The following is a 27,328-nucleotide window of genomic DNA, read 5'->3' as shown; positions in this document are numbered from 1 at the left end:
CTTGCTTTCCATTCAAGTTCTGATTTAAAATCACTGACTCATTGCAGTTTAGTTTGTTTAATGTTGTACAATGGAGACTGCGACCTGTTTTTTATATTTCCTAAATAAGTAAGTATAATCTTGGTTTCTATATTTCAGATGAGAAAGATTTTTGTAGGAGTACTAGCTGGTGAGAGTGAGGAAATATTTGATGGATTTGTTTTACAAACTGATCCCAATGGTATCTTAGCAACCTGGTTTGCAACTGATGCAGAAAGTGGTATTGTAGCGTACTGGGTTGCTGTTGGCACAACACCAGGTATTAAAATTGAAACATAATGACTTGCTCCCTTTGTGGTCATATAATGCTTTCTCCAACACATCTCAGTTTCTGAATATGCCCTAATAGCTCAGAATGTGTGGAGAAAAGCTGGTGACCAGATTTCAGTATGCAAATTGCATTCCATACATGTAGCAATGTATCTTGCTTCGCAAAATGGTTTTTTTTGATATTCAGAAAGTATTTCTCTTGCTTGCGAACATGAATATTTGAGTCAACCAATGATGTAACATTTGTAAACATACTAAGTAATGGCCAATCAAATTACATTTCCCATGATGCAGAGCTGTACCTTAACTTTAATCATATTAAAGCAGGGGAGTCGTCACCCGCACTTGCGTATTAAAATTGCGTCAGATGGCCATAGCGTGTCATTATTTACAAACAAGCGTCCACCTACAATTGTATTTTGTTTATTATTCAATAGAAGGTACTGATGTCAGTGACTACCGTAATATGGGAAGTAAACGTGATGGATACGTTGATGAGTTATCGTTACAGTTATATAATACAGCGGCTAATGGACCTGTGTATTATATTACTGTCAAAGCTGAGAATGGCGCCGGATCCATGTCAGAATCCTTAACGTCAAGGTGAATCTGAAATTAACTATATTTGTCGCCAAACTGTAAACCATTTAGTTTGTTTAGTTTTCATTTGTGCTTCAGCTTTCAAAATCTTAGAGTGTCATCGAGACGATGATTTGCATGAGGGATTCTCAATTTGACTATCAAAGTTGAACTTCTATTGCAAAATCAATATTTGATGTGTTTGAAGCATTTGATTAACATCTGTCTGATAATGTTTTTGTCATTAGCAATTTAACTCGTATTACCACTTTGGTCAAGTGAACATTATGTATTTCCTAGATTTAACTACACTCAAACAGAATTCAAAACAGTAATGTGCATGATAGGATTTATTATAGTGAAGACAATAATAACATTTTATCAGTACCGTACAATTTGTGAACAATGTAACAAAAAAACACAAAGTGGCATTAACCAAATTACGTAATTCAGCCCTCAGGGGAATAAATAAAATTGACAGGGTATATAACAAGTGTGACTCTAATGATGTGGATGATGAAAAACATTACTTTTTTATTGTGAACATAACAGTTTTTCAGAACACAGGAAAAAATTCCTATATGCACTATTCAAATACTCATCTGATTATCAAACCTTACCAAATGGAGAATTGTTAATCAATATTTTCTGAAGTGTGGACAAATATGTGTATAGTATTTTAGCTAATTTTGTATTTCAGATTCTAAAATTATTTTAGATTTATATATAGTTGTGTTACTTAATGTTTCTTATACTGGACTTTACTCAAGCATTGTTTTTGTGTACGTTTCAAATAAAATATTCTATCCTATTCTATCCTATCCTAAATACTGTGTCCATTTCAGTCCTATCAAGGTCCTGCAAGGTGATATAGCTGGCATAACTGATGACGGACCAGATACACAGACCATTGGCACAAACATTGTCAGTGTTGACACAGACTATCAGAAAGAAGACACTGTCGTCACTGCACAGTTCCATGGTTTTGAGAGTCAAGTTCACGGCATTGTATACTACGAATGGGCCGTAGGGACACAACCAAGACTGGATGATATTCAGCCATATACTGATGCTGGTATTGTAGTAGACAATCAACATGGCAACCCTGGAGAAGGTATATCATACAAGTTTAATACACTATGCAAACTTTACCTGGTGGAACATTGGCATGCATGTGTTATTGTGCACCGGAACCGTAGCATTTGTAACATCCAGTTATTTACATAATAATAATTTAATTCTATTTATTCAGAGGCGGCAGCAAGAAATTTTGCATTGGGGGGAATCTGCTCACCAACCTTTGTAAGGGGCATGCTCCCCCTTACAAATTTTTAAATCTAGACCCTCTAAAATGCTATTTCCTGCATTTTGGGGATCAAATTTTGAAGGGGAAAACCCCAAACAATTTTTTCGAGGGCCGCCCCCATCTCTGTGCCGCCACCACTGTTATTCTGGCATCTTGTTTAATCTCTTCCTGGCTTCATCCAGTTTTATTAAAATTATAAATACTTAATAAGGCACAATTTATTTCTAACAATATTAAAAGTACCATACATGTTAATTTATTCAAACTTTACCTGATGAGACATTGTCATGCGTTATCCGTACTGCCTGAGCACATACTTTGCTGTATTCTCATGATAATCTTATTATTATACATGTTTTCCCGCTTGTCATAATAATTTAAGAGATAACTATCCAAAATGACAACAAGGAATGTTTCACTCTGTGCAAAGTTTTGCATTTATTGATGGGATTCTATTCCCAACAAAAAAAGTGTTGAAATGTGACATATAAATGTAATGCACAATTTCCAAATGAGGAAAACAATCAAATGTTTTTGTAACACTTTTAAACAGGTCCATACACCATTATATGGACTGGTAAATTTTATTGTTTTCGTCAGATGAATAATATTATTTTAAATTAGTCTATATTCACTACATTCTAAGCTTTCCATCACCAGTTCCTGCTTTTCATCACAAAATAGTTCCATTTATAGTGTTCACGTTCCTTCAAAAAGTTGCAACAATTAGCCAAATTTTTTGGGTAAAAACTGAAAATTGACTTAAATTTTGCCATAATTAGGGTTCGTTTCCAGAAATATTGAATAAGATAGTAAAAAAAGTGCAGACAAATTTAAGCAAGAAAGTCTGGTGGTAAAAAAGCTAAATGATGACCAACTACACAATTTGATCTATTTCAACAATATTACTTAATATGCTCTTATCCACATCATTTTGACATATCAGAAACATGTTGTCACTATATTTCAAACTTCAAACTTTGTGTTATATTTCCCATTATTAGGTTTAAGTGGTTCAGGTAAAGCTCAGATGCCATTACAGCTGGATAGCGGTGTTACTTACTTTACTACAGTCAGAGCTATAACAGGTGCTGGTAATGCACTAGATTCTGTCAGTGATGGCTTCACAGTTGATTTGACATCCCCTGTCATTACTATAGACAGTCTGGGTGTCATTGTTGATAATAATACTCTTAATTTAGATGTGAACACTGCACATTATCAGGTATGTATACAATACAATTTGTGGTATGTTCTCTGGTTGTTACAAGTACAATGTTTATCTAGGTGTTAAAGTTATTCTGTGAGATTATTCATTTAAGCTTATAGGGTCGAGGGACTAATAGTCTCTTTTAAATATGTTTTGCTTCTTGTCAACACACGTATCAGCTTAAAATCTGGTGTCTCACACATTTATTTTTGTAATTTGGCATACCAGTAAAGATCGTGACAAACGATAGAATGAAGATATGTTTGATTTCTGTTTCAGAGAATGTTTTGTGGATCCAAATAAACCTTTATTTAGTGCATGTATTAAAAAGTCTTATTTAATAATTGAACATATATGGTATTAACCTTTTCACCACCAGACTTTCTCTCCCAAATTTTTCTGCACTTTTTTATTCTTATATTATTTTTCAGGAAACGAACCCTAATTTTGGAGCCAATAGACAAAATTTGTGTCAATTTAAAATTTTTACAATTTACAATTTTAAAAATTTGGCTTTTTTGTCCCAATGCTCTGAATGAAAGTGCAAACTATAAACAAGACTATTTTGTGATGAAAAGAGGGAACTGGTGGCGAAATGATTGAATAATCCTAATGAAGAAAAAAATTAAAACCTCATTATTTTTCCTTCTTTTAACCTCATCTTAAATATGTAATTGTCCGAATTTGTACAAATTGCAGTAAATTGTGATGTATGAGATATGCTGTGATGGATGTATTCTCCTGTTATGTATTACATGTAATATTCTGTTTGTATTCAGGAATCCGTGGATTCTTTAGCTGCGGAATGGGAGATAACTGAAGATGAAAGTACCATCATCTACACATCATTCTCCTATGGTAGTTATCCTGGTGCTGATGATATCTATAATATAACTGATGTAACTGAAATTTACAGTGTGCCTAATGGTATGGTAGTACCTGAAGGAAATGGAAAACCAAATATACTTGCATTAAAATCGATCAATCAGGTATTATTTACATCTATGGTGACTTCTTCATAATAAACATACTTTTAGTACTTAGATCATCATAATTTTTCCCGCCAAAATTTTAATGTCAGAATTGTGTACATTTTGCTTTATTTTTTTTGTAATTTCTTTGTCAATGTTGGACTGAATGACAGAATTTTCAATTGCTGAAAGGTTTTTATCAAAATACTTGAGATAAAAGAAAAATTATTTGGCTTGACTGGTCAGTCTCAGGGGGAATTTGTTTGGTTTTACTTCACAGTATCAAGGTACATGTGTATGACCATTATGCCAGTAAAAATTTTGTACTGTAAAATACTTTAATATTTTCGCTTAGAATTAATTTTTGCTGAGGTAATGATTCAGTGAAAATAAAATCCAGCGAATATATCTTTTTTCCTATATTTTTCATTCAACACACCAAAAATCAGTGAAAATAATTTTCCATACAAAACACCCAAAAAGTTTTTCAGCGAAAAATAATTCCAGCTAAAATAAAATATTTAACAGTATTACTGAATAAATATTCTACCTTTCTGAAACCTTTGTGTTGATACCAGGTTGGTTTGTGGACTGAGACTATTTCTGGTAGTGTGACTGTTGATACATCTCCACCAATAGCAGGAATTGTTGAGTGTCCTAGATACAGTGTAGCAATTGATGAGCTGTTCTGTTCATGGAGTCATTTCTATGACGATGAAAGTTTCATATCACATTATGAGTTCGGCATTGGGATATCAGAAGGAGATGATTCATTGTTTTCATACAAGAAGATTGAATCTCATATCAACAGTTACAGAGCTAGAGGTGAGTTGTATATTGTTATAGATAGAAGTTATATGCCCTCAAGCAGTACAGGATCATATCAACGTTTAATTTAATTAACACCCTAACACCTCGTCTGCTGAAATTAAGCTTCAACAGACATACCAAAAGTCAGCAGGCAGTGTGTTTAAACATCGCCCCCTTACTTTTGAAGACTTATTTTCCCATCACAAGGCATTCGGAAAGCTTTTGGAAGGCTTAATTGCTAGCTTATTTCCCAGATTATGCGAATTATTAATTGTGTTAGTTAAACATCACCCCCTTACTTTTGAATACTTGGCTTGCTTATTTTCCCATCACAAGGAATTCGGAAGGCCTTTGGAAGGCTTAATTGCTAGCATATTTTTCAGATTATGTTAATTATTAATTGTGTTAGTTAAACATCGCCTTCTTACTTTTGAAGACTTGGCTGGCTTGTTTTCCCATCACAAGTCATTTGGAAGGCCTTTGGAAGGCTTAATTGGTAGCTTATTTCCCAGATTATGTTAATTATTAATTGTGTTAGTTAAACATCACCCCTTTAATTTTGAAGACTTGGCTGGCTTATTTTCCCATCACAGGGCATTCAGAAAGCCTTTGGAATGCATAATTTCTGGCTTATTTCCCATTTTATGTTAATTATTAATTGTGTTAGTTAAACATCACTCCTTTACATTTGAATACTTGGCTAGCTTATTTTCCCATCACAAGCCATTTGGAAGGCCTTTTGAAGGCTTAATTTCTGGCTTATTTCCCAGTTTATGTTAATTATTAATTGTGTTAGTTGAACATAACCCCCTCACTTTTGAAGACTTGGCTGGCTTATTTTCCCATCACAAGGCATTCGGAAAGCCTTTGGAAGGCTTAATTTCTGGCTTATTTCCAAGTTTATGTTAATTATTAATTGTGTTAGTTAAACATCACCCCTTTACTTTTGAAGACTTGGCTAGCTTATTTTCCCATCACAAGGCATTTGGAAAGCCTTTGGAAGGCTTAATTGCTAGCTTATTTCCCAGATTATGAATGGTACAATTAGTAGGTTATTATTTTCCCAGGGCTTGAACTTCACAGAAGCATCAGAGGCAGTTTCCTTGATTTACATTTTTGCCTACATGTAAATGCCTTTGCAAAATACAGAATAATTTTCTTTGTACTATTTCTATATGCTAATGACATGTTTTTGAAAAATCATCTTAAACCTGAGTGCCCTCTCAATTCTGCTATATGTATATGAACGTTCTGTTACCATGACTTAAGGAGTTTATTTATTTTTAGATTTACATGGAGGTAGTCTGCAACATAGTGGTAGATATTATGTGACTATCATCGCATACAATGGTGTTGGTTTGAAATCACAATCATTCTCACAGCCTATTGTGATTGATGACACTCCACCAGTACAAGGAAGCGTAATTGAGTGGAGCGGAGTGGATGAAATTGATGTTTCTGTGGACGATACTGAAAAGTCTTCCACTTGTACCACTGATGAAGGTAACACATTGATGCGTTTTTTGTGTTGTTTGCAATTTTTGTTGAAAAGAGGGTGAAGAGAAGGATGTATAAGACCAAACAAAATAAATGCTTTGTTTCTTGTCAGTGCAAGATTTTTGTTCAAAAGGATTTGGCTTGTAAAAAAGGCAAAAAAAAAATCGGACCATCAAAAAACAAATACCAATACAAGGAAGCATTAATTAAGTTTAGCAGAAAGGGTGAAAGGCTTAGTCTTTTCCACGTAACGAAACGAAACCCTAACCCTAACCTTAACCTTAAATTTCAAACGTCACAGAAATATTTTCGAGAATATTTAGTTTCCACCTCTTTTCCGCCTACTTTGCAGCTTGATTAATTTGTGCTGACATGACGTGACAGCCATTTTGAAATTGTTGAACACTGATGGCGCTATTCATTTCGTGTTTCACAGTGTGAAATTTTCTCAGATATTATTAGATCAATGAAAAAAATGCGAGTCAGGGTTAGGGTTTCGTTTCGTTTTGTGGAAAAGACTAAGCCTGGATGAAATACAAATATCATCATGATGGTAAATGGTCAAAATTGGCATTTTTACATGGGTTTCTGTGATGGGATTATTTTTTAAATCTCAAAATTGTGCATGGTGACATGGAACACAAAAGTCATAGTATTATTTTATTCATGCAAATCCTAATATTGTGAAAACATTTCAAAAAAGTTTCATAAAATTTAGTGAGTTCCCAGGATAATTGGCCACCACTAAACTGGTTGATTTGCTATTTACCATTTGTAAAGCAAAAACTTGATTGTTTTGAAATGCGTAACTAAAAAATTAGCATTGTGTCTTGGCATGAGGTTTTGGATTTCCCTACCAATGTACCTGTATAACCAACTGTCCCTTTACTCTAATGGCACGCCCTGTTGATTATATAGATTGAATTCAATGTATTATAACTAAATACCATTTCATTTCTTCTCAGAGTGTGCTCTTTTGGATGTGGTTTGTCAGAAATCTTTAACTCAAATTTCTGTCACCTGGCAACCTTTCCAAGATCCTGAATCTCCTATTATAAGGTAGGCTTATATGTAATTTACTAAACTCATGGTTTGATTTCGCTGACATTCATAATGTCTCACATTATTGATGTTCATCTATACAAAAAATGCTAATCTGTGTCTAAGTTGTGTATGCTGAAAATCGTAAGTGACATTTTCTAGGATGACAGTAGATTACTTCAGTCAGAATCATTTTTCCTACTGAAAATGTGGCAATTAGAAATAGGAAACCTGCATGGTTTGGAAAGAACATTGATTCCTTTACGGGAGGACAGTAACATCACTTTTCAGGTGATCTCAGATCGCATGATTGTCTCTTAATTGTCATTCATTTCTGAAACCATTTGGAGTAATATGTAGCTGATGGGATAGGTCAAGCAGTTATTATATGAACTCATTCTTTTCAAACCACAAAACATACAAGATCAGTTGATATACCTCAAGGTTCATGTATCATTCTTTCATTGATGTGACCATGTTTTTTAATTCTTCGGTTGTGGTTGTTTTGTGTTCATGATTTTTGTCTGATGATCCATGGTTATATGTGTATTACAAATGTATTTCTGTTTTCCAGTGAACTGTTTTCTCACGGATTTGACCATGTTTTGTCATGCCAATTTGTTGTTTAGTGCTTGTTTGGTATTCATTGGTTTTGTGTTCTTGGATCGAGTTTCATATATGATTGATATGCTGTCATTTCGACTTCCTGTCCAGATACCAGGTAGCTGCTGGCACATCTCCAGGGGGTACACAACTACAGGAATACCAGGATGTACCACTAGATTCTTACTACACAGTTATAACAGGGCTTGATTTAACTGATATTGAAGTGGGATATGTGTCTGTTAAAGCTACAAATGCTGCTGGATTGACATCTACTGCAATGTCTAATGGTGTGTTCATCAGTCGAATTAGTCTAGGTTTACCATCACTTCGTTCAAGTCATGTATGGGATGGGAATGGTGATAAAGACTTGTAAGTACTGACTTTTTTAACTTGTACTATTCACCATCTGACACCATGTGTTGTATTCTCAGTGTTACAGCAATTCCAGGCACTGATTTGATGCTGAAGTAGTGCTAGATATAGATAACATTCTACAATAGGTTACACATTTTGTTTTCACATAAATTAATTGTAACTAAAATTTAAACATCGTCTCCAATTCAGAGGAATGATTGACAGATATTGCCTACAATTTTTTATATTTTTGCTACAAAGTCCGATGCCCCATATTTTGCGGCGCGTCTGCCCTCAGTCACTTTTGGTCAGTCATCATGTTGATTGCGTGTCTACAAATCGGCATGTGTCCAAGTTGTTTAAACACCACGCTGGAGAAGAAAGGAGTCGAAAAACCAGTTGAAGTGAGAACAAGACTTGTCGATTTGTATTTTCGTGGACTGTCATTTGCTGAGATTGGAGATCTAAGTGGTGTTTCAAAGCAGACAGCTTATAATATCGTCAAACGGTTAGTTACCACCGATAGAATCCTGCCAGGAAAGCGTAAGAGAGACCAATCCGTGACTAAAAAACTAACTGACAATGTTACTATGTATTGAGCTTGACCTGTCAGGGATGTTATTGTATAAAATAATAATAACTCTTTGTTACTGAAGTCAAAATGCTTAAGTCAAAATAAATACTCAAATTGGTACAATAAACTGTGTTACTGTGCTGTGTTTAATAAGGATTTCATGTGATGTTTACAACATTGTGTAAAATAAAACAATTGTTAACATTTTAAGTAGCACTGAATGACGAGTGTGAAATTCACTGTGTCTGGGTAGGACAATAAATGAATTGGTTTATTTCTCTGTAAATGTGATGTTGTTACAGCGACTATCAAGAAAACAATGAAATGCTGAGTGGACAGTGGGACTTCACTGGTGATCCATGTCCAATCAGTAAATATGAGTGGTCTATACAAGGTTTTGATGGCACAGAAATACAGCCAATGATAGAATTGCCTGAAGGTGAGATTATCATTAATATAAGGTTATTATGAGGATACCTCAAAGTATACAGTGGAAGTATCGACCGTCGTGCAGTGGAGGTTGATGCGATCGTGTACTGTCTGGGTGTATACCTTGAGGTATCCTCGTAATAACCTCATTATTATACATCTTTTCTATCCAAGGATACATCATGTGAATGCCAAAATCCAAAAGGTTTAGAACAGAATCAACAAACTTCTTTGTGTGGAGTCCGGTCAAACCCTGGTGGCAGCCATGTTTGTTTTTATTATTAGAGGAGGCTTACATGCGTAATCATTCCATATTTGGAATTCACAATTTGTAGGATGAAAATACCCCGTAAAATACCACAAAATTACGGCATGCTGTAAGTTATGGCGTTAGGGTGGCAGATGTATAATAATAAAGGTTAATTATTACATGAAAATCCATGGGATTCTGCATCAATTTATGAGTGATCTTGATATTTTTTATCACAAAACATTGAGGCTATGCATATCACAAGTTTGTCATTATATTAATATCTTTATCATACATGGTTTCATGATCTATTTGTGCTGTAGGACAGATACAAGAGATTTTTCAGCAGGTTTCATTATTTACTTTAAAACTAGTGTATCTCATAAACTGACAAAAGTGTATATAATGCAGGTCAGACCCATGGCATGAATGACCAGGTATCACTGAAAGATGGAGAGTCTTATTACCTTGTTGTCAGGGCAACAAATCTCCTTGGATACACTCTATCTCTTCGATCAAATGGTGTCACAATTCAAAAAGATCCATTATTGCCAGGCCAAGTTAGAGATGGTGATGTGATTGGTTTCGATATCAATTATCAACCGTCAGTGACAAGGTTATCTGCTAATTGGGATGGGTTTGGAGTAGATGGTTTAATGGCAGGTAAGATTTTGAAATATTTATCTATGTTTGTGAGGTTGTCAAGTGAATCATGGCACTGTTCATTGTGTGGAATGGTCCAGTGTGTGAAGTGACCCAATGTATGTGATGTTCCAGTGTGTGGAATGGTCCGATATACTTGGTCAAGTGTGCGGAATGTTCCAGTGTGTGGAATGGTTCGATGTACTTGGTCAAGTGTGCGGAATGTTCCAGTGTGTGGAATGGAACGATGTACTTGGTCAAGTGTGCGGAATGTTCCAGTGTGTGGAATGGTTCAATGTCCTTGGTCAAGTGCGCGGAATGTTCCAGTGTGCGGAATGGTCAATTGTAAATAGTCCAGTGTGTGGAATGGTCCAATTTGTGGAATGGTCCAATGTACTCGGTCAAGTGTGCAGAATGGTTCATTGCAAATAGTCCAGTGTGCAAAATGGTCCAATGTGTGGAATGGTCTAATGTATTAAATGATCTAATGTTGGGAATTGTGCACTGTGTGGAATGATTCAATGTGGAAAATGGTCCATTGTATAGAAGTGTGTGAAAATAGTTGTAAGTTCGAAGTCACTAGAGAATCACAACATACAAATCATTAACATTGTGTTTTCAGGTGAAACTAAAAATCAACAACACCAGATGATAGAGCACTATGAAATAGCGGCAGGAACAGATCGTAGATATCCAGCAATGAGAACCAACATTCATCCATTCATTCATGTTGGTCTAAACAAAACACACACATTCACTGATCTACAATTAGTACCTAAGTCAGTAACTTACTACATTACTGTGAGGGCATACAGTGTGTCTACAGCTATGAAAGAAGTTACATCTAATGGCATTCAAGTAGGATATGGTGGGAAAGCAGTGTCATTGGGTGAGGTCACAGTGTCAAGGTTAGTTTGTGTCACTATTGTACAGTTGTGTCATGTGTTTGAGTTGTCCGGTTGTGTTTTGAATAGTCTTGCCCGAATATGTTGTCTTTTTTGGCATATATTGTGTCATTGTGATTACTAGCTTGAAAAGGCATATAACATAATTTCCCAAATTGTGAGAATTAAACAGTTTATAGTACTGTTGAGATTATTTTTATTGTGAATGCGTTAATTATTTAATGTGATAATTACGCTATTTTTGTTGATAAGTGAAATTAGCAAAATTTAATTCATGTGAGCTTTGTGAAAAATAATCCTCTATTCAACTTTTTCATAGTGAAAATAATAATTCTGTGTCCACTCCCTCTCTCTCTGTCTCTGCTAGATATGTTGCATCAAAGACATCAATGACAGTCGTGTGGGGTGATTTTGAATTCACTTTGCCAGTCATGTTTTACCAGTGGGGTCTTGGAACCCTCGATAGTAACATTGATGACCTTACATGCACTCAGCTGGTAAGCACTCAATGCAATATTATTTTGCTCACTTTAATTCCACTGATTTTATGCAGAATATATACTGCTGTATATACTAATCCCAAGTCTTGAATAACAGGTTGTGCATGATGTACTGCTAAAAGTTAACTGTTTTTTGTTGTTGTTGCTTATTTCACTGATGGCTAAGTGCACTTGATTGAAACCCTTTATATATATGCAAAGTTAACCACAGAATGAATCGTTTCCTTCAAAAACTAGTAAATTTAAAACCAAGCAAATATCCTTGTGACAATGAATACACTTTAGTGTAGATAATTAGTCCCCGTTCGGACGTAGTCTGAAAACGGGGACTTATGTTTTGCCCTGTGTGCGTCCGTGCGTCCGTCCGTCCGTCCGTCCGTCCGTCCGTGATCACCTGTATCTCGAACATGCATGGACCGATTAAGTTCAAACTTCACTCATACATCACACATTATATGGGACATATGCACATGCATTTTTTTCATGATCCGATTAACGATAGCCGAATAGCGGCCATTTTAAGGCCGAAAATGCATCAAAATCACACATTTTCACCATTCCGGACCCGGATCTCAGTTATGCATGGACGGATTTTGTTCAAATTTGGTACATACATTAAACATAATAGGACCTTGATGCACGTCATTTTTTTTTTTGGATCGGGTTTGAAATGGCCGACTGGCGGCCATTTTGTTTTAAAAAATTCAGTTCTGGATCCGTATCTGAGACATGCTTGGATTGATCGAGTTCAAACTTCACACACACAAGGTACATCATGTCACAAGTATGTATGTGCATTTGTTTCATGAACTCATTAACGATAGCCAAATGGCGGCCACTTTAAGGCCGAAAATGCATTGAAATCGCACATTTTCACCATTCCGGACCCGGATCTCAGTTATGCATGGACGGATTTCAGTCAAATTTGGTACATACATTAAACATAATAGGTCCTTGATGCACGTTATTTTTTTTTTCGGATCAAGTTCAAAATGGCCGACTGGCGGCCATTTTGTTTTAAAGAATTCAGTTCTGGATCCGTATCTGAGACATGCTTGGATTGATCGAGTTCAAACTTCACACACACAAGGTACATCATGTCACAAATATGTATGTGCATTTGTTTCATGATTTCATTAACGATAGCCAAATGGCGGCCTCTTTAAGATCGAAAATGCATTGAAATCGCACATTTTCACCATTCCGGACCTGGATCTCAGTTATGCATGGACGGATTTCAGTCAAATTTGGTACATACATTAAACATAATAGGACCTTGATGCACGTTATTTTTTTTTTCGGATCAAGTTCGAAATGGCCGACTGGCGGCAATTTTGTTTTAAAGAATTCAGTTCTGGATTCGTATCCAAGACATGTCTGGATTGATCAAGTTCAAACTTCACACACACAAGGTACATCATGTCACAAATATGTATGTGCATTTGTTTCATGATTTCATTAATGATAGTCAAATGGCGGCCTCTTTAAGGTCGAAAATGCATTGAAATCGCACATTTTCACCATTCCAAACCCGGATCTCAGTTATGCATGGACGGATTTTGTTCAAATTTGGTACATACATTAAACATAATAGGACCTTGATGCACGGTTTTTTTTTTCCGAATCAAGTTCGAAATGGCCGACTGGCGGCCATTTTGTTTTAATAAATTCAGTTCTGGATCCGTATCCAAGACATGTCTGGATTGATCAAGTTCAAACTTCACACACACATGGTACATCATGTCACAAATAGATATGTGCATTTGTTTCATGATCCGCTTAACAATAGCTGAATGATGGCCATTTTAAGGCTGAAAATGCATCAAAATCACGTATTTTCACAATTCCGGAACCTGATCTCAGTCATGCATGGATGGATTTTGTTCAGATTTAGAACAATGTGTTGTACATATGCAGGTGCATTTCGGTCATGATCTGCTTTGAATGTATATGTCACTCAAATATGAACGGAACGGGGACGTGTCATTGACAATGACTTGTTAGTGGATAATTCTGTGTTTTTACAGTTACTGTACCATTCAGTGTGTTCCCCAGTATTTTGTTAGCAAGGAAGAGACACAATTGATTAATATATGCAAAGCATTGCAGTTACAAGCTTTAATATGAAGTGAAACAATTGCTACTTGATTCCACAAATCGCAAGGAGCTACATGTCCCTGTTATTCTATTCAGGGAGGATACTCACAACTTTTTTTCACCGCCAGACTCACCCAAATTTGTCTGCACTTTTTTATATTCTTCAATATTTTTGAATATGAACCCTAATTTTGATAAACAGAATATAAAAAGAACTATTTTGTGAATTTGTGATAAAAAGAGGGAACTGGTAGTGAAAAGGTTAAATTGTTTTTTCAGTATATGTAGAACCTTATTCTGTACATACAAATTCTCATTGCTTGTAGGTTTTACCAGTGAGCATTATTTTTTGAATGTTTTTTCTAGCAAAATTTCAATGAAGAAGGCAAAGTTCTGAGCAACCCAGAATATGCTCATCTGTTTGATAAGCATCCTTTGACAAACACTGGAAAAGATACCATGGTGATCCCTGATAACCTGGAACTTGAGGAGGGTCATACCTATACTGTGGTTGTCATAGCAACGGATGAGTCTGCACAGTGTTCCTTAGTTTCCGACATTGTTACCATAGATACTACACCACCTGTGGAAGGAAGATTACAGATAGGTGCTTTCCAGAGTGTGGTGAGCTCAAAGATAATTCATATTCTTTAATTTTTTTCTTGGGTGATTCAAACATCACTTTATTAGTAGTTTGAAAATAACACACTGTCTTTCTCTTTTACTTTTCACCAAATAAAGCCTTTTAAATATTTTTCATATTTTTGCTAAAATGTTGATGAAGACCTATAACTAATAAGAAAATTATGTTAATTTGGTTAAAAAATTAACAAAAAAGCATAAATTTTGGTAAATAATTTTAGTTTTGAACTAACCAAAGGTGACATTGTTATTATTTTTTGATTATTCATATTATTCTCCCTTCAAGGGATAGGACAAAAAATTATTAAACCAAAAGGTGGGCATAGCCTGGCAGTGTTGTATCAATTCAGTCTATTCTTTTGTTCCCTTAAAAAGCTTGACATTTTCTCTTTGGTAATAACAAATTAAAAAAATACACTACAAAAAAAATACTTTGGTTCACTTATTGAATATCTGACTAAATAAATATACTGTTTGTATTTTGTTTTCAGGATGTTACATACACAAAGCAACCAGAACAACTTGATGTGACTTGGAGTGGTTACTATGACGACATAAGTGGTATACAATATTATGAATTAGCATTGTATGAAGGACAGTCATGTGAAGATAGTGGTCATTTAACTATAGTACAGGATTATATACAAGTATTACCCAATGATACTGACTATACTTTCTTAGACCTGCTTCTTCAGGTAAACTCTCAATGTAATATTTGTTGCTGCTTTCATTTCTGGCAAATTTCTTAACAATATTAAATTTTTATTTAGAGCAAACAGCCTTCTACATTAAATTTGTCTGCTGACTTTGAAAAATCTAAATATTTTAGTTCCTATTTGTGAGAGCACAAATCTTGAGCTTATGTTATGACACAGTGTGTGTGTGTGTGGGGGGGGGGTGTTTGGGTGTGTGTAGTAACAACATTGTAACGACTTAACTTTACACCAACTTGTGACAACAGGACCTACAGTGTTACGACCCTCACTATTTTCATAATTTCTATTAATATATAATTGAATTTAAGTAAATTTTGCAAAGCTTAGGTTGAGTAAAGGGGCGAAGGGTACAATTTATGTATGGTTCAATTTATATTACTATTATGGTTCAATTTATATTACTATTAATGTAATACCTTAATTCCCCCTTCACTAAACCTAAGTTTCGCAAACATTTCTATGTTCAGTCATGGCATATTCAACTTTTATTCAATTAAACTTAATTTAAACACAATTCTATGTTGTGTTGCATTGTAATTGAGTTTAATTAAACTCTAATTAAAATGCAAACCTATATAGGAACGTGTTTTAATCGAGTTCATATCACAACTATATTGAAAGTTAATTCAACTATATTAAAAGTTAATCCAATGTGTGTCGTTACAACGACGGTAAGACATGTGTGTGTGTTTGGGTGTGTGCGTGCATGCATGTGTCTGTTTGTTCTAACATAAATCTTGTTCCATTGATATGTCATCAAATAAGATTAAAACTCAGAAAACGCAAGATTACAATTTTCGCTTGAAATTCATGCATATTCAAAATTCCTTTTCCACATTTTTGTAAAAACAGTTACTGATTCAGTTGAATAGGTACATAATAGCTAGCATAATCAATAGAATGAAAAAGATATACTGTAAAATACCTTTTGCATTTTTGTATGGAATTTATTTTCACTGAGAGGTATTTTCACTAAATCATTCCTTCAGCAAAAATAGCAAAAATAAAAGACAAACAGTAATTTATAAATCTAAAAGTAGACTAATTCACCATTAATTATAAATCATTTTAATTATCATAGGATAGCCGCCCATATTATGTACGGTTGAAAGCTACAAATAATGCAGGACAGTCAGTAATTACCACATCGCCACCTATATTACTAGACGTTGTTGACCCAGTTGGTGGAGTTGTCAAAGATGGAGACAACTATAAAGTTGATAGAATGTATCAAAGCTCAACCAATCACATGAAAGGTGAGTAGTAATCTTAAACATTGCTTTCAGTGATGGGTCTTCTTTCAGTTCAGCTTTATGATGGACTCTTTGAATGTTGTACAGTAATCATTATCACATGTGTAATGTATGTATCTCCACAGTGTGATGTAATACAGGACAGATCGAAAATGGAGTTTGAAATCACATACTGTTATACTTTTTTTTCATTGTGTTGGTGTTATTTCAGCCATAGTTTCATTTTCAACACTCCGCCATTTTACGTTTTTGGACTGTAGAAATATATAATCACAAAATATCTTATCTTGAGTAAGGCAGGCACTCGTGATTACCGCCTGTGACTCGGATTGACTCTGGCAATAATTACTGATGTCTGCCTGCTGATGTCAACCTAAGAAAAATATAATAGGATTATATATATTTTTATTACATATGTACCAGGGTTTACTTTGTTGCACTATTGAAAATATACTCGGGATTTTCACTGTTGATATGCAAACAAGCCACAACTAATTTTTTTTGTGTAGTTTATATAGCTGTCACTTTCATCGGCGATATGCAAATAAATGTTATCAAATGACTTGATAAGCAACTCACAAAAGTTGAAACTGTGGTTGCCGTGGCAAGTGCATTCTTTGGTGTTGATGCTTTGTTTGTGAAAATAAATTCCATATCACTTAGGGCTCTGTTAATATAATATTACATTTCCATATCAAATGACTCATTGTTTTGAGGTATATATCTATTTGAGATACACTTCTAATGGAGCAAATAAAGTTTTACCATGTTTAGAATAATAAACCAATAAATCCACTTCTGCATTAAATTACAATTTTTGGTTGCAGGTGTCTTTCTCCACCTTCCAAACCCAGACAGCACTGCATGTCCTACAAGGGACTTTTCATTGGACAGCAGACCATCCAGTACTGACTGGTTATCCATCGTAGATAGTGGTATCTGGTCTGTTAATGCACAACAAAAAGTTATATTCTCAGATAATCAGGTGAGAATCAGGCAAACAAAATTCATTACTAATTAGAATGCCATAATGAAAGTTGCCAGGTGTATGTATAAACTGTAGTCATTCATGTATGTTGTCGTTGTTAACAATTTTCTTGTGTCCACTATTCATATAACTTTAACCAATCTTATTATTGGACCAGTACTGAAACTACACGTTAATGATTTCAGGAAACATCAAATTATTTCCTTCCTATAGACAACAATAGAGACAATATTTTTTCACTCTTTTTCGTACAGTTATTTTGTGTATCGCAGGAAATTTCACATTGACCCAATACATGTGTACTTTTATTATCACAAAATGTAAGAAAATATATTTGAATACTATTACACCTTTCTGGTAAGAATCTCATTACTAATTTGTAGGTGTCTTATTCTGCTACTGATGGTCTTTCTATCACAATGACAAGGGATGTCAACAAACAAGAAATGAGGTCAGCAGCTGTGTCATATGGAAGTCCGGATGTACATGTAGGGGGAAAATACCAGGTATGGTTTCTATACATTGTATGACATAAATGAATATAGTTGACTGTTCCTCAATTGATCATGTATAAATGCTAAATGAGATGCTGAATTGTTTGCATTACGGACATAGAGTTACGAAGCATTGAGTTACAAAAATGAACACATTCATATTTTTTAAACCATATATGCCCACTTTTGCAAAACTACACCTAAATTATAATTTGCTGTTTAATTAACAGTTAGCAAAACTTTGAGTTGCGGTCAACAGATTTTTTGTTTTGTTTAACGTAAGTTTCCCATTACTCAAAGTTTATTTAACCGTTAATTGAAGTTCAAGTTGGTAAATTTGCACCTTAAACAAAACAAACAATCTCTGTTGCCCATAACTTCGGTCACGGTTACTAAAAAAGACGGTTAGGAAACGCCATTGTTAAAAGGTGTGAATTTGCCTAATCCCTCAAGGATGCGTGTCGCGCTGTATTGCTTGAGATTTCAAGGCCCACCATTTTGTTTCATTTTTGTGTCGATCACTTGATGTCCCGCGAATTTGAAATTTTAAGCTCGTTTTCGATAGAATATCCACGTTTAGTGCACAAGCTCTACGAAGAACTACACGTACATTTCGGATGAGTACTCTTTGTGACTGTGATAACATTCAGAGTCGAGAATCGTCATTTATCGTTTTCACTGTTGTCCTGAAAGTAAGCTTGGGTCCCGGAAGAAAAAGTGACGCTAAGTCATTATTTTAAAATACATTATATTATAAAAAATACTACCAAATAAATTTTTAGTATACTACTGTGCGTACTTATGACGGTTGTATGCGATTTGGGGGCTTATTAGAGTAAATTTTATCGTTTTGCTTTCATGTCACTGTATCAACCATTTTGTTTAAAGTCTTAACACTTTTTTTGTAGACGCCGTAGAAATCGTTGAAAATGTATTCAACATGTTTCGCCTGTTTCATTAAATGCCTGTTTAATTGTTCTTGTCTGTCCTTGTTTCAGGTTTTTGGCACATTTTTCATGTTGCAATATTCAGCGTGCCGTTAAATGCGGTTTTAGTCAACGCTACAATTTTTGAACACATTGAATTGTCGGTACAATTTTCAAGCAGTCGCTTCGCCAAATCAATTTTTCGAACCCTTTGTAATCGTTCTTAATTTCATTGGGACTGCCTGTTGTTGCATATTTGGTCTGCTTAATGCATTTTGTAGAGCATGGGCGGGTCATTTCAGTTATCTTATCGCATATTTTGTTTGTTTATTACAGAGTATTGCATACTAACCCCTTTGGTTAATGAAATTTTAATTTCATAAACAAATGGGATAATTGCCAATTATCATATATACTGGTTAAATAAAATCGAAATAACAGTGGATAGCTCCCGTAGGGGGCGTCCTTCCCCTGTCATCTGATTTGCATACTTCCATTTTTAACCACGAGATTGATTCACGGTTGAAATTTGGGCTTGCCAAAATATCATTGTGTTTGCGGTGGAAATACATTGTTACCACCCATCAACACAGCCACCGAACTATTAGTGTGTCAGGAAGCTCTTGTGGACATCAAGAACTTCGTACTTAGTCACCTTGAGTAAAAAATTGTAGTTTTAGTAACGAAACTCAAAAGCCCGCCTTCAGTTTCAAGATGGCGGAAAATATGGATACCGGAGAGTTGAACACCGTTCATCCCAGCACTTCGGATTCAAACACTTTCGGACGAAAGTGTGAAGAGTGCCATATATCGATGCTCACTTACGATGATCACCGTATTTGCATTCCATGTGGCAGAAAATGTAATGGGCACATCAAAAGAAAAAATCCTACACAACAGTGGTGCGAGAATATGTTGAAGACGCACTGGCTGAGGCAGGCGTGATTTTTTCTACTGAAGATACTACAAGCAACGCGGGGGAGGCCGGCTCGTCGAAAACCACAACAGCGAGTGGTACCGACAAGGAGGACCCCGAATTCAAAATCCGCTCCGATGCTATCACGAAAGGTGCGGTTATGGTCAAGAAAATCTTACCTCTACCAATTCCACCGATGGCGGACGCCCCACGTTTCTCGATCGGTTTGTCTACACTGCCGAAAAAGGACACTTTTGCGACTTCAGCAATGCTACCATGGTCTCCCCGACTGACACAGGGCGCTGCTATAACACAACGCGTGATCGGAGGAGGCAAATGGGATCGTGAAGTTACCGAGAAAACCGCTACAGCCACCAAGGACGACTTCTTGGGGACTAACCGGGACGATTGGAGCAGACGCTACCAAAAAGTTATACCGCCCGCTGATGAGTGGAAAACACCGGTCGGTACCGACGCCAGCCTGCACGAACGACCTCTCGGCGTACAACCACCAGAACTGGAGCCATGCGTCCGGGAAATGGTCGCCGAAGGAAGTATAACGAAACATCCACTCGGCAAACCACAAGTTTACATCCCGTATTACCTGTCCCAGTCAACGCTATGTAGATTGGAAAACAACGTTTGGGACACTTCTCTTGCATTAAGCCATAGAGAATTTTTCACTACTACTACACAAATTCAGTTAGCGAAATTCAAAACAGGCAACATCACCAAGGATGAACTGTTTAGCACATTAGAGCCGCTGTTGGTCGCTACTAACGTCGTCGACGCTGACATAATACAGAGTCATCTTCAGTTACGAGCGACTATTCAACACTCTCGCCGTGCAGCAGTTTGGTCCGCTATGCTAAAGACAGCCGCCAACGCTGAAATCAAGAACGAATTGGCGACGATCGATTTCAGAGGGACCAAATTATTCGACGGAAAACTCAGCGCTGTGAATTCAAAGTTGGATGAGAAAGCAGCGGCAAAAGTTAACCGTGTGATGATCGAAGGCGCCTTTAAAGCCAAGCAAGCCGCTAATAACAAGCAGAGCATCGCGACCAAGGCGAAGCCAGTTAACCAAGCTACTACGGGTCAGCCCAAGGAAAACGCAAAGGCAAACCCGAATCAGGCAAAAGGAAAAAGTGGAGACCAGCAGCGACAGAATAAACAATTCTCGAAACAGACTGGTAACACTAAAAAGTCTTCCTGACTATACGTCAGCAATAATGGTAATGTATCAAAACAAGGTGCGATTAAACATGTCAAATATTACTCAAGTCTCCGAGTATTTTTGTCAAACAAATCAAACCACAGATCCCCTTACACATATACCACTTGCATTAAACGATTCGGTTCAGTGCCCAGGTCGGCGGGAACCAAGTCGTGCAAAACATCGTGCATTAAGCGATTTTGTTCAGTGCCCAGGATGGCGGGAGCTCAATCGTGCACAACAAAAACACGGTCGGCCGCACCTCAGGTCGGTGGGCGATCGTATAAACAAACAACCGGCCGAATGCGTGGACCTAGGGAGAATGACGCATCGACCGGTGAAAAAACAGAAACCCGTAAGGCAGAGTCCCTACTCCCCTCCAGGTGGGAAAAACAGGGGGGGAAGGACGTTAAACGGGGATATAACGCCGCATTCACTCCAGGGGGAAATGGAGAAATCGGCGATGTCAATGTATACCGCCACGACCGACCGAGGGTTGGTGAGTCCCTCGACGCCGGTGGCACTGCGTCTGCAGAAATGTATTCCCCGGTGGAAAGAAACGATAAACGATCCGTATGTGATATCGATAATAACACACGGGTATCGAATACCGTTGATAAAAGAACCGAAATGCGAAAAAAGAACATGTATTTCGGGGAAACCGGGCTCTACTCAGTCAACAATACTGAAAGAAAGCGTGGAAATACTACTCAAAAAAAAAAAAAAAAAAGGTAATTCAGCGGGTACAAAACCCGAAAAATTCTTTCATCTCGAGGTTATTTCCCGTCAAGAAATCCAACGGTGGGTACAGGCTGGTGCTGGATTTAAAGGAGTTGAACAAAATTGTGAAGAAAGAAACGTTCAAAATGTTAACTCCGGCACTAGTGAGAGCGTCAATTCAAAAAGGGGACTGGATGACGTCCCTCGACTTGACCGACACTTACCTGCACATACCAATACACACAGAAAGCAGGCGCTTGTTACGATTCGTGGTGAACGGTGTAACGTATCAGTACACCGTCCTACCTTTCGGCCTGACGTCAGCCCCACTTCTGTTTACAAAAGTTCTACGCACAGTGGTGGCGTTACTGCACAAGAACGCAGCAGACGTCAACCCCTACTTAGACGACTGGCTGATAAAAAGTCAAAATCGGAACCTGATTTGTCAATCAACCGAGCGGACTGTCAGTCTACTGCTAAAACTAGGTTTTCTGATAAATATGGAAAAATCAGAATTAATACCGACGCAGAAAATAGTCTTTCTGGGCATGGAACTGGATGCGGAGAAAGGCATGATCCGACCAGCCCAGCACAGAATCGACAATGTACAAAAAAATATACAATCATTTCTAAAACAAAAACAAGCCACACTACGCCAGGTAATGCGACTAATGGGGATGTTAACTTCGATGAGGGGCTTAGTACCGAGAGCGGCACTACAGTCCAGACCGATCCAACGCCTAGTGTTAGACGCACAGTTAAAAATGCGACTATCAAAGGACGGGATAAAATACGAAAAACCGGTACTGTTCACACCGGCCTTTCTGGAATCACTTCCATGGTGGGGCAACCTCAAAAACCTCACGGCGGGGATTCCGATGGACAAGGCGAAACCGACAGTAACGTTGGTGACGGACGCATCCATGACGGGCTGGGGAGGGCACTGCATGGACGGGATTGCACACGGTCAGTGGAACGAAAAACAAAGGAAATTTCACATAAACCGGCTGGAAATGCTAGCGGTGCAGTTCTCCCTGCAATCCTTCAAAAAAGCGGTAAAAAACCGGGCCGTGTTAATAAGATCCGACAATCAGACTGTAGTAGCTTACCTCAACAAGGAAGGGGGAACGAAATCACAGTCGTTAAACGACCATGCTGTAGCAGTGCTAAAGTGGTGTGCACAAAACAAAGTCGAGCTAATGTGCAAACATATACCGGGAGTCCAAAACGATGTAGCGGACTCGCTATCCCGGGGGAAACCCTACGACGACACAGAATGGGAGCTGTCACAGACGGCAGTAAACCTAGTGTTCGACATGTGGGGGGAACCCCAGGTAGATCTGTTTGCAACACCGGAAAACAAAAAACGTCCCGTTTTTGTGACGCGTTATCCGGACAAACAGTCACTGACGTGGGACGCACTTCAGATGGAGTGGGGCGGAATGTTCAGTTACGCATTCCCACCATTTCCATTGATCCACCGAACGTTACAAAAACTGGAACAATCGGAGAACTCGCACATGATTCTAGTGGCACCGAACTGGCCGTCTCAGACTTGGTTTCCGTTACTGCTATCTCTTCTAACGGACCATCCGAGAAGCCTGCCACAAGAAATCGCGTTGACACAACCCGGCGGTTATACACCAACCAACCCAGAGCTGTACCAACTTCACGTGTGGAAACTATCCAGCAATTTAGAATTGCGCAAGGGTTTTCAAGCCAAGTGTCGCAAACAACGACGGCCGGGCTTAGGGATTCCTCAAATGGATTGTATCAATACCACTGGGAAAAATTTCGTAATTGGTGTCTTGCAGGGGATATACATCCACTCTATCCCTCTTTGCCCCAAGTAGCGAAGTTTTTTTTTCTTATTTGATCAACGAAAAAAAAAAAAAAAAAGTTGAAACCGGGGACAGTAGAAAACTATAAATCGGCGATCAACTCTGTACTCAAACTAAGCCTAGACAAAAACATTTCGGATGACCCGACAATCTCCGATCTGTTCAAGGGCTTTATTACACAGGCGGGCCCCATTGAGAGGTACAAAGCGCCTGCATGGAGCTTGTCAGTAGTCCTTGAAGCGCTACGACAATTCCCATACGAACCGAAGGAATTGGCGTCACTACAGGACTGGACGAAAAAGACTGTTTTTCTGCTAGCACTCGCTTCAGGGAGGCGAGTTAGCGAAATACACGCTCTGTCATTTGAAGACAATTTTACGGTGTTTTATCCCGATAAAGCGATTTTAATGACATCAGTAAAATTCTGAGGAAAAAATCAGAAACTGCACGAGACGGCGACTCCGATCGTTATCCCGGCACTGAGCAATATTTCCAATGAAAAACAAGACAGAATTCTTTGTCCGGTACGTGCGCTAGCTTATTATAAGAAACGTACTTCCGGGGTCAGAAGGGGTCAAAGGTCGATGTTCGTTTGTTACCAAAAAGGTAAACAAAGCTCAGCGGCGTCGAAATTCACGTTAGCGAGATGGGTAAAAGAGACAGTTTACCACGCTTATTACCAAACGCTTCAGCGTGGTATTAAGAGTTTGTTTTCAGGGGTGGGTGATACCAAGGTGGGAAATGGATGCACATATGGGGTTAATTCCTTGAATTGCAATATAGAGGGTTCAAGCTGAAATACAATATATAGTGTTTTCATGTTTCGTCTGATATTTCTGTGGTATTCTGCTGCTGTAAGTAATGCACGATTTGTTCCGAAATTCAGTATATTGTGTGTATTCCAGGGTTATTCGTTTTTTGCTGAAAACACCCCTATTTTTTTAGTGGCAGAGTCGAATAGTCTGACTCCCACTGGGAAATCTGCATTGTTGTTTGAATGTGAGTTAATTAAACACCTTTTCCAGACCGGCGAAAGAGTATACAACAGCCAATTTTAACAGCCTGTCACGTGATTTTAGTCTGAATGTCAACATGAAGAGGCTAGTCCATTTTACGCAGGAGTAATTGGGAGTAGAATATGTGAGGGATAGTATCAACAGAGATGTGTATAGTGAAAAGTAATATCTATCCTTCATTTGCATCTCTGAGCATTTCTGTTTTAGTATATTGGTTTGAAAATGTTGAACTTGCATGATTTGCAATGTGTTTTTTTAATGGGACTCCCCTATTGATCGAATCCCGGGTTTGAACGAGAACGGCACACCACGTGATTCGTTTGAATACAATGCTGATGGCAAACATGCCGTGTGACTGCAGTACTGCACTGACGGGATGACTTACTGGTACTGCATGCTACAACTTCGCTTGTGATGTTGCTTGTTAGCCATGGATTACATGAATCTTGATTACCAGTCAAATGTTGCTCATTTGACGTTGGTAATCTTTATTTGGAACTGAGTAACTTCCTGGTACTTCGTACTATGATAAAAATCAGTCAACATACATCAAGTTCTCTCGATCGTAGTATTCCATGTGATGTACACCTAATATGCCAAAAATGTTGCTGAACGATTTGAACTGAATAAACATAGCAGACGAAAATTTGTTTACAAAATAAAAATACTTCGGTTGCCAATGAAAACCGGTAAAAAACAAGCATTATGTTTTCGGCTGTTATCATGGAAGGGACATGAACGTGAAGCTAACGTCCGTTTATAACTAAAACCGGGCACCTTATACGAGGTTCGCAAAATAACATGGCAGTCATTAGAAGTCACTTTATTTTATTGTTAGAACGTATTCAGCCGTTAAATGTATTATTTCCAACCGTTTTGCGATAGTATTTTCTAGATTGGAGGCAGCATTTACATTTTATTCAAAGTTCAAAGCTGCGTTGGGATTCCGTTGACAGTGGTAACAATGTCGGCGCTGGTGATCTCTTACCAGTGCGCAACGTAGCCACAATAAAAGGCATGATCATTTGGGCACTGCTATTACAAGACTTTGGCTGTTGCCATGGTAGCGGTGGGTCAGGATTGTTTTTCCAATTAGTGATGGTACGACCTGCCTGTCAAGTATGAACCGTGACAAAATCAGCCAAGCCAAAAAAAATCACAGAAGAGTTAAAAAGCCATTCCTGCTGAACAGTTACTCTAACTTCGGGGTCAACTTTCTCATTAATGAAAACAGATATCAAAAATTCAAATAGTAACTTTTTGCCCACACTCAAGCCGAGTACAATGAGCTATGTCTGAGGTGTTGTATCACAGGGAGTTGGACAAACTTATGTATTTTAATAAATTATTGAATAATAAAATGTTATATAACTTTTCTTTTACCCCCCTCCCCTTCCTGGTATCTATTTCAAGTATTTTTGTCAGGTTCAAATCGCTCACCAGCATTTTTGGCATGTTAGATGTACATCACATAGAATAATAGGATTGGGAGAACTTAATGTTTGTTGACCACCTGGAATCTGAGTTTTATAAATCTTGAAGGGCTCTCGGAAGATCCACCCGCTGCCTGGACCCGCAGTGAAATCTCCGATTAATATGGAGCCGCAACCATCAACATCGATATACCATGAGGTTTCTGTTGGCGACGTTGCGGCGTTACTCAGTTCCAAATAAAGATTACCAACGCCAAATTAGCAAAATTTAACCGGTAACCAAGACTCAGTCCATCCACGACAAGCAAGCAACATCACAAACGAGGTTGTAGTGTGCAGCTCACGAGTCAGCGACGACCGATTTCAACGAAAGTCATTCCGTCAGTGGAGTACTGCAGTTGCACGGCATGTTTGTCAATGCACAGATCTGTGGAGGAACTTTTAACTTCAACATCAACCGTGTATCGTAGTCGCCCAGTTTAAGTTCTGGTTCTGTCGTGGTCCCAACTAAAGGGCGACAGTCGTCGTGTCGCGTCCTGTTCGATATGGGACTCATGGCGACGTATACAACGCGTGTAAAATACATTGTTTATTTACATGAAATTCGAACACGCGCTGCGCTACGACCACCGCGCTTAAACATCCACGAGTTATTTATTCGGACAATGACTTAAATTAGACGTCTGATTATTTTATTTTCACACGTACAGCGACACGCGTTCTACACTGACAAGCGTTGCTAGGTCGCAGCACTGTCTTGGAGCATATTAATGGGCAATTGGGTTCCCCGATCTAAATTTCTATCCCGGTTTGTTGCACGTTCTTTTTTTAATATGAAATAATCAAATATGGGACATGTGTATAATAACAGAACCCCACACCCTCCCCGTGGCTTCGCTCGTGAAAGTACGGCAGCAGGATACACCGCATCACTCGTGAAAATAACTTCCATACGCAATGAAAGCCACGGGGAGGGTATCTGTCATAATACTTCATTATCACTGAATACATTTTTCCCCTGAAATAAATTCCAGTGAATATGCCATTTCCCCCATACTCTATTGAGACACAGCGCAGTGAAAATTGG

At 37.6% G+C, this 27,328-nt stretch overlaps 1 protein-coding gene across 1 annotated transcript in view; it reads left to right on the top strand.

Moving 5' to 3' along the window:
- Window positions 1–27,328, top strand: part of LOC146733714 (uncharacterized) — a 56,298-nt gene that overhangs the window by 6,668 nt on the left and 22,302 nt on the right. Inside the window, exons 6-23 of the mRNA XM_085491153.1 lie at window positions 139–298; window positions 747–912; window positions 1,734–2,002; window positions 3,199–3,419; window positions 4,184–4,393; window positions 4,954–5,200; window positions 6,473–6,688; window positions 7,648–7,741; window positions 8,438–8,698; window positions 9,560–9,696; window positions 10,348–10,599; window positions 11,201–11,486; window positions 11,851–11,980; window positions 14,447–14,704; window positions 15,214–15,417; window positions 16,520–16,694; window positions 17,519–17,676; window positions 18,063–18,185. Coding sequence (XP_085347279.1) covers window positions 139–298; window positions 747–912; window positions 1,734–2,002; window positions 3,199–3,419; window positions 4,184–4,393; window positions 4,954–5,200; window positions 6,473–6,688; window positions 7,648–7,741; window positions 8,438–8,698; window positions 9,560–9,696; window positions 10,348–10,599; window positions 11,201–11,486; window positions 11,851–11,980; window positions 14,447–14,704; window positions 15,214–15,417; window positions 16,520–16,694; window positions 17,519–17,676; window positions 18,063–18,185 — 3,567 coding nt within the window. The remainder of the gene's footprint in view (window positions 1–138; window positions 299–746; window positions 913–1,733; window positions 2,003–3,198; window positions 3,420–4,183; window positions 4,394–4,953; window positions 5,201–6,472; window positions 6,689–7,647; window positions 7,742–8,437; window positions 8,699–9,559; window positions 9,697–10,347; window positions 10,600–11,200; window positions 11,487–11,850; window positions 11,981–14,446; window positions 14,705–15,213; window positions 15,418–16,519; window positions 16,695–17,518; window positions 17,677–18,062; window positions 18,186–27,328) is intronic.

The sequence above is a fragment of the Saccoglossus kowalevskii genome, chromosome 16 (genome assembly GCF_978046115.1).
Source record: "Saccoglossus kowalevskii chromosome 16, keSacKowa6.1, whole genome shotgun sequence".
NCBI classification, from domain to species: Eukaryota; Metazoa; Hemichordata; class Enteropneusta; family Harrimaniidae; genus Saccoglossus; species Saccoglossus kowalevskii.
This window is presented reverse-complemented; position numbering and strand designations above follow the sequence as displayed.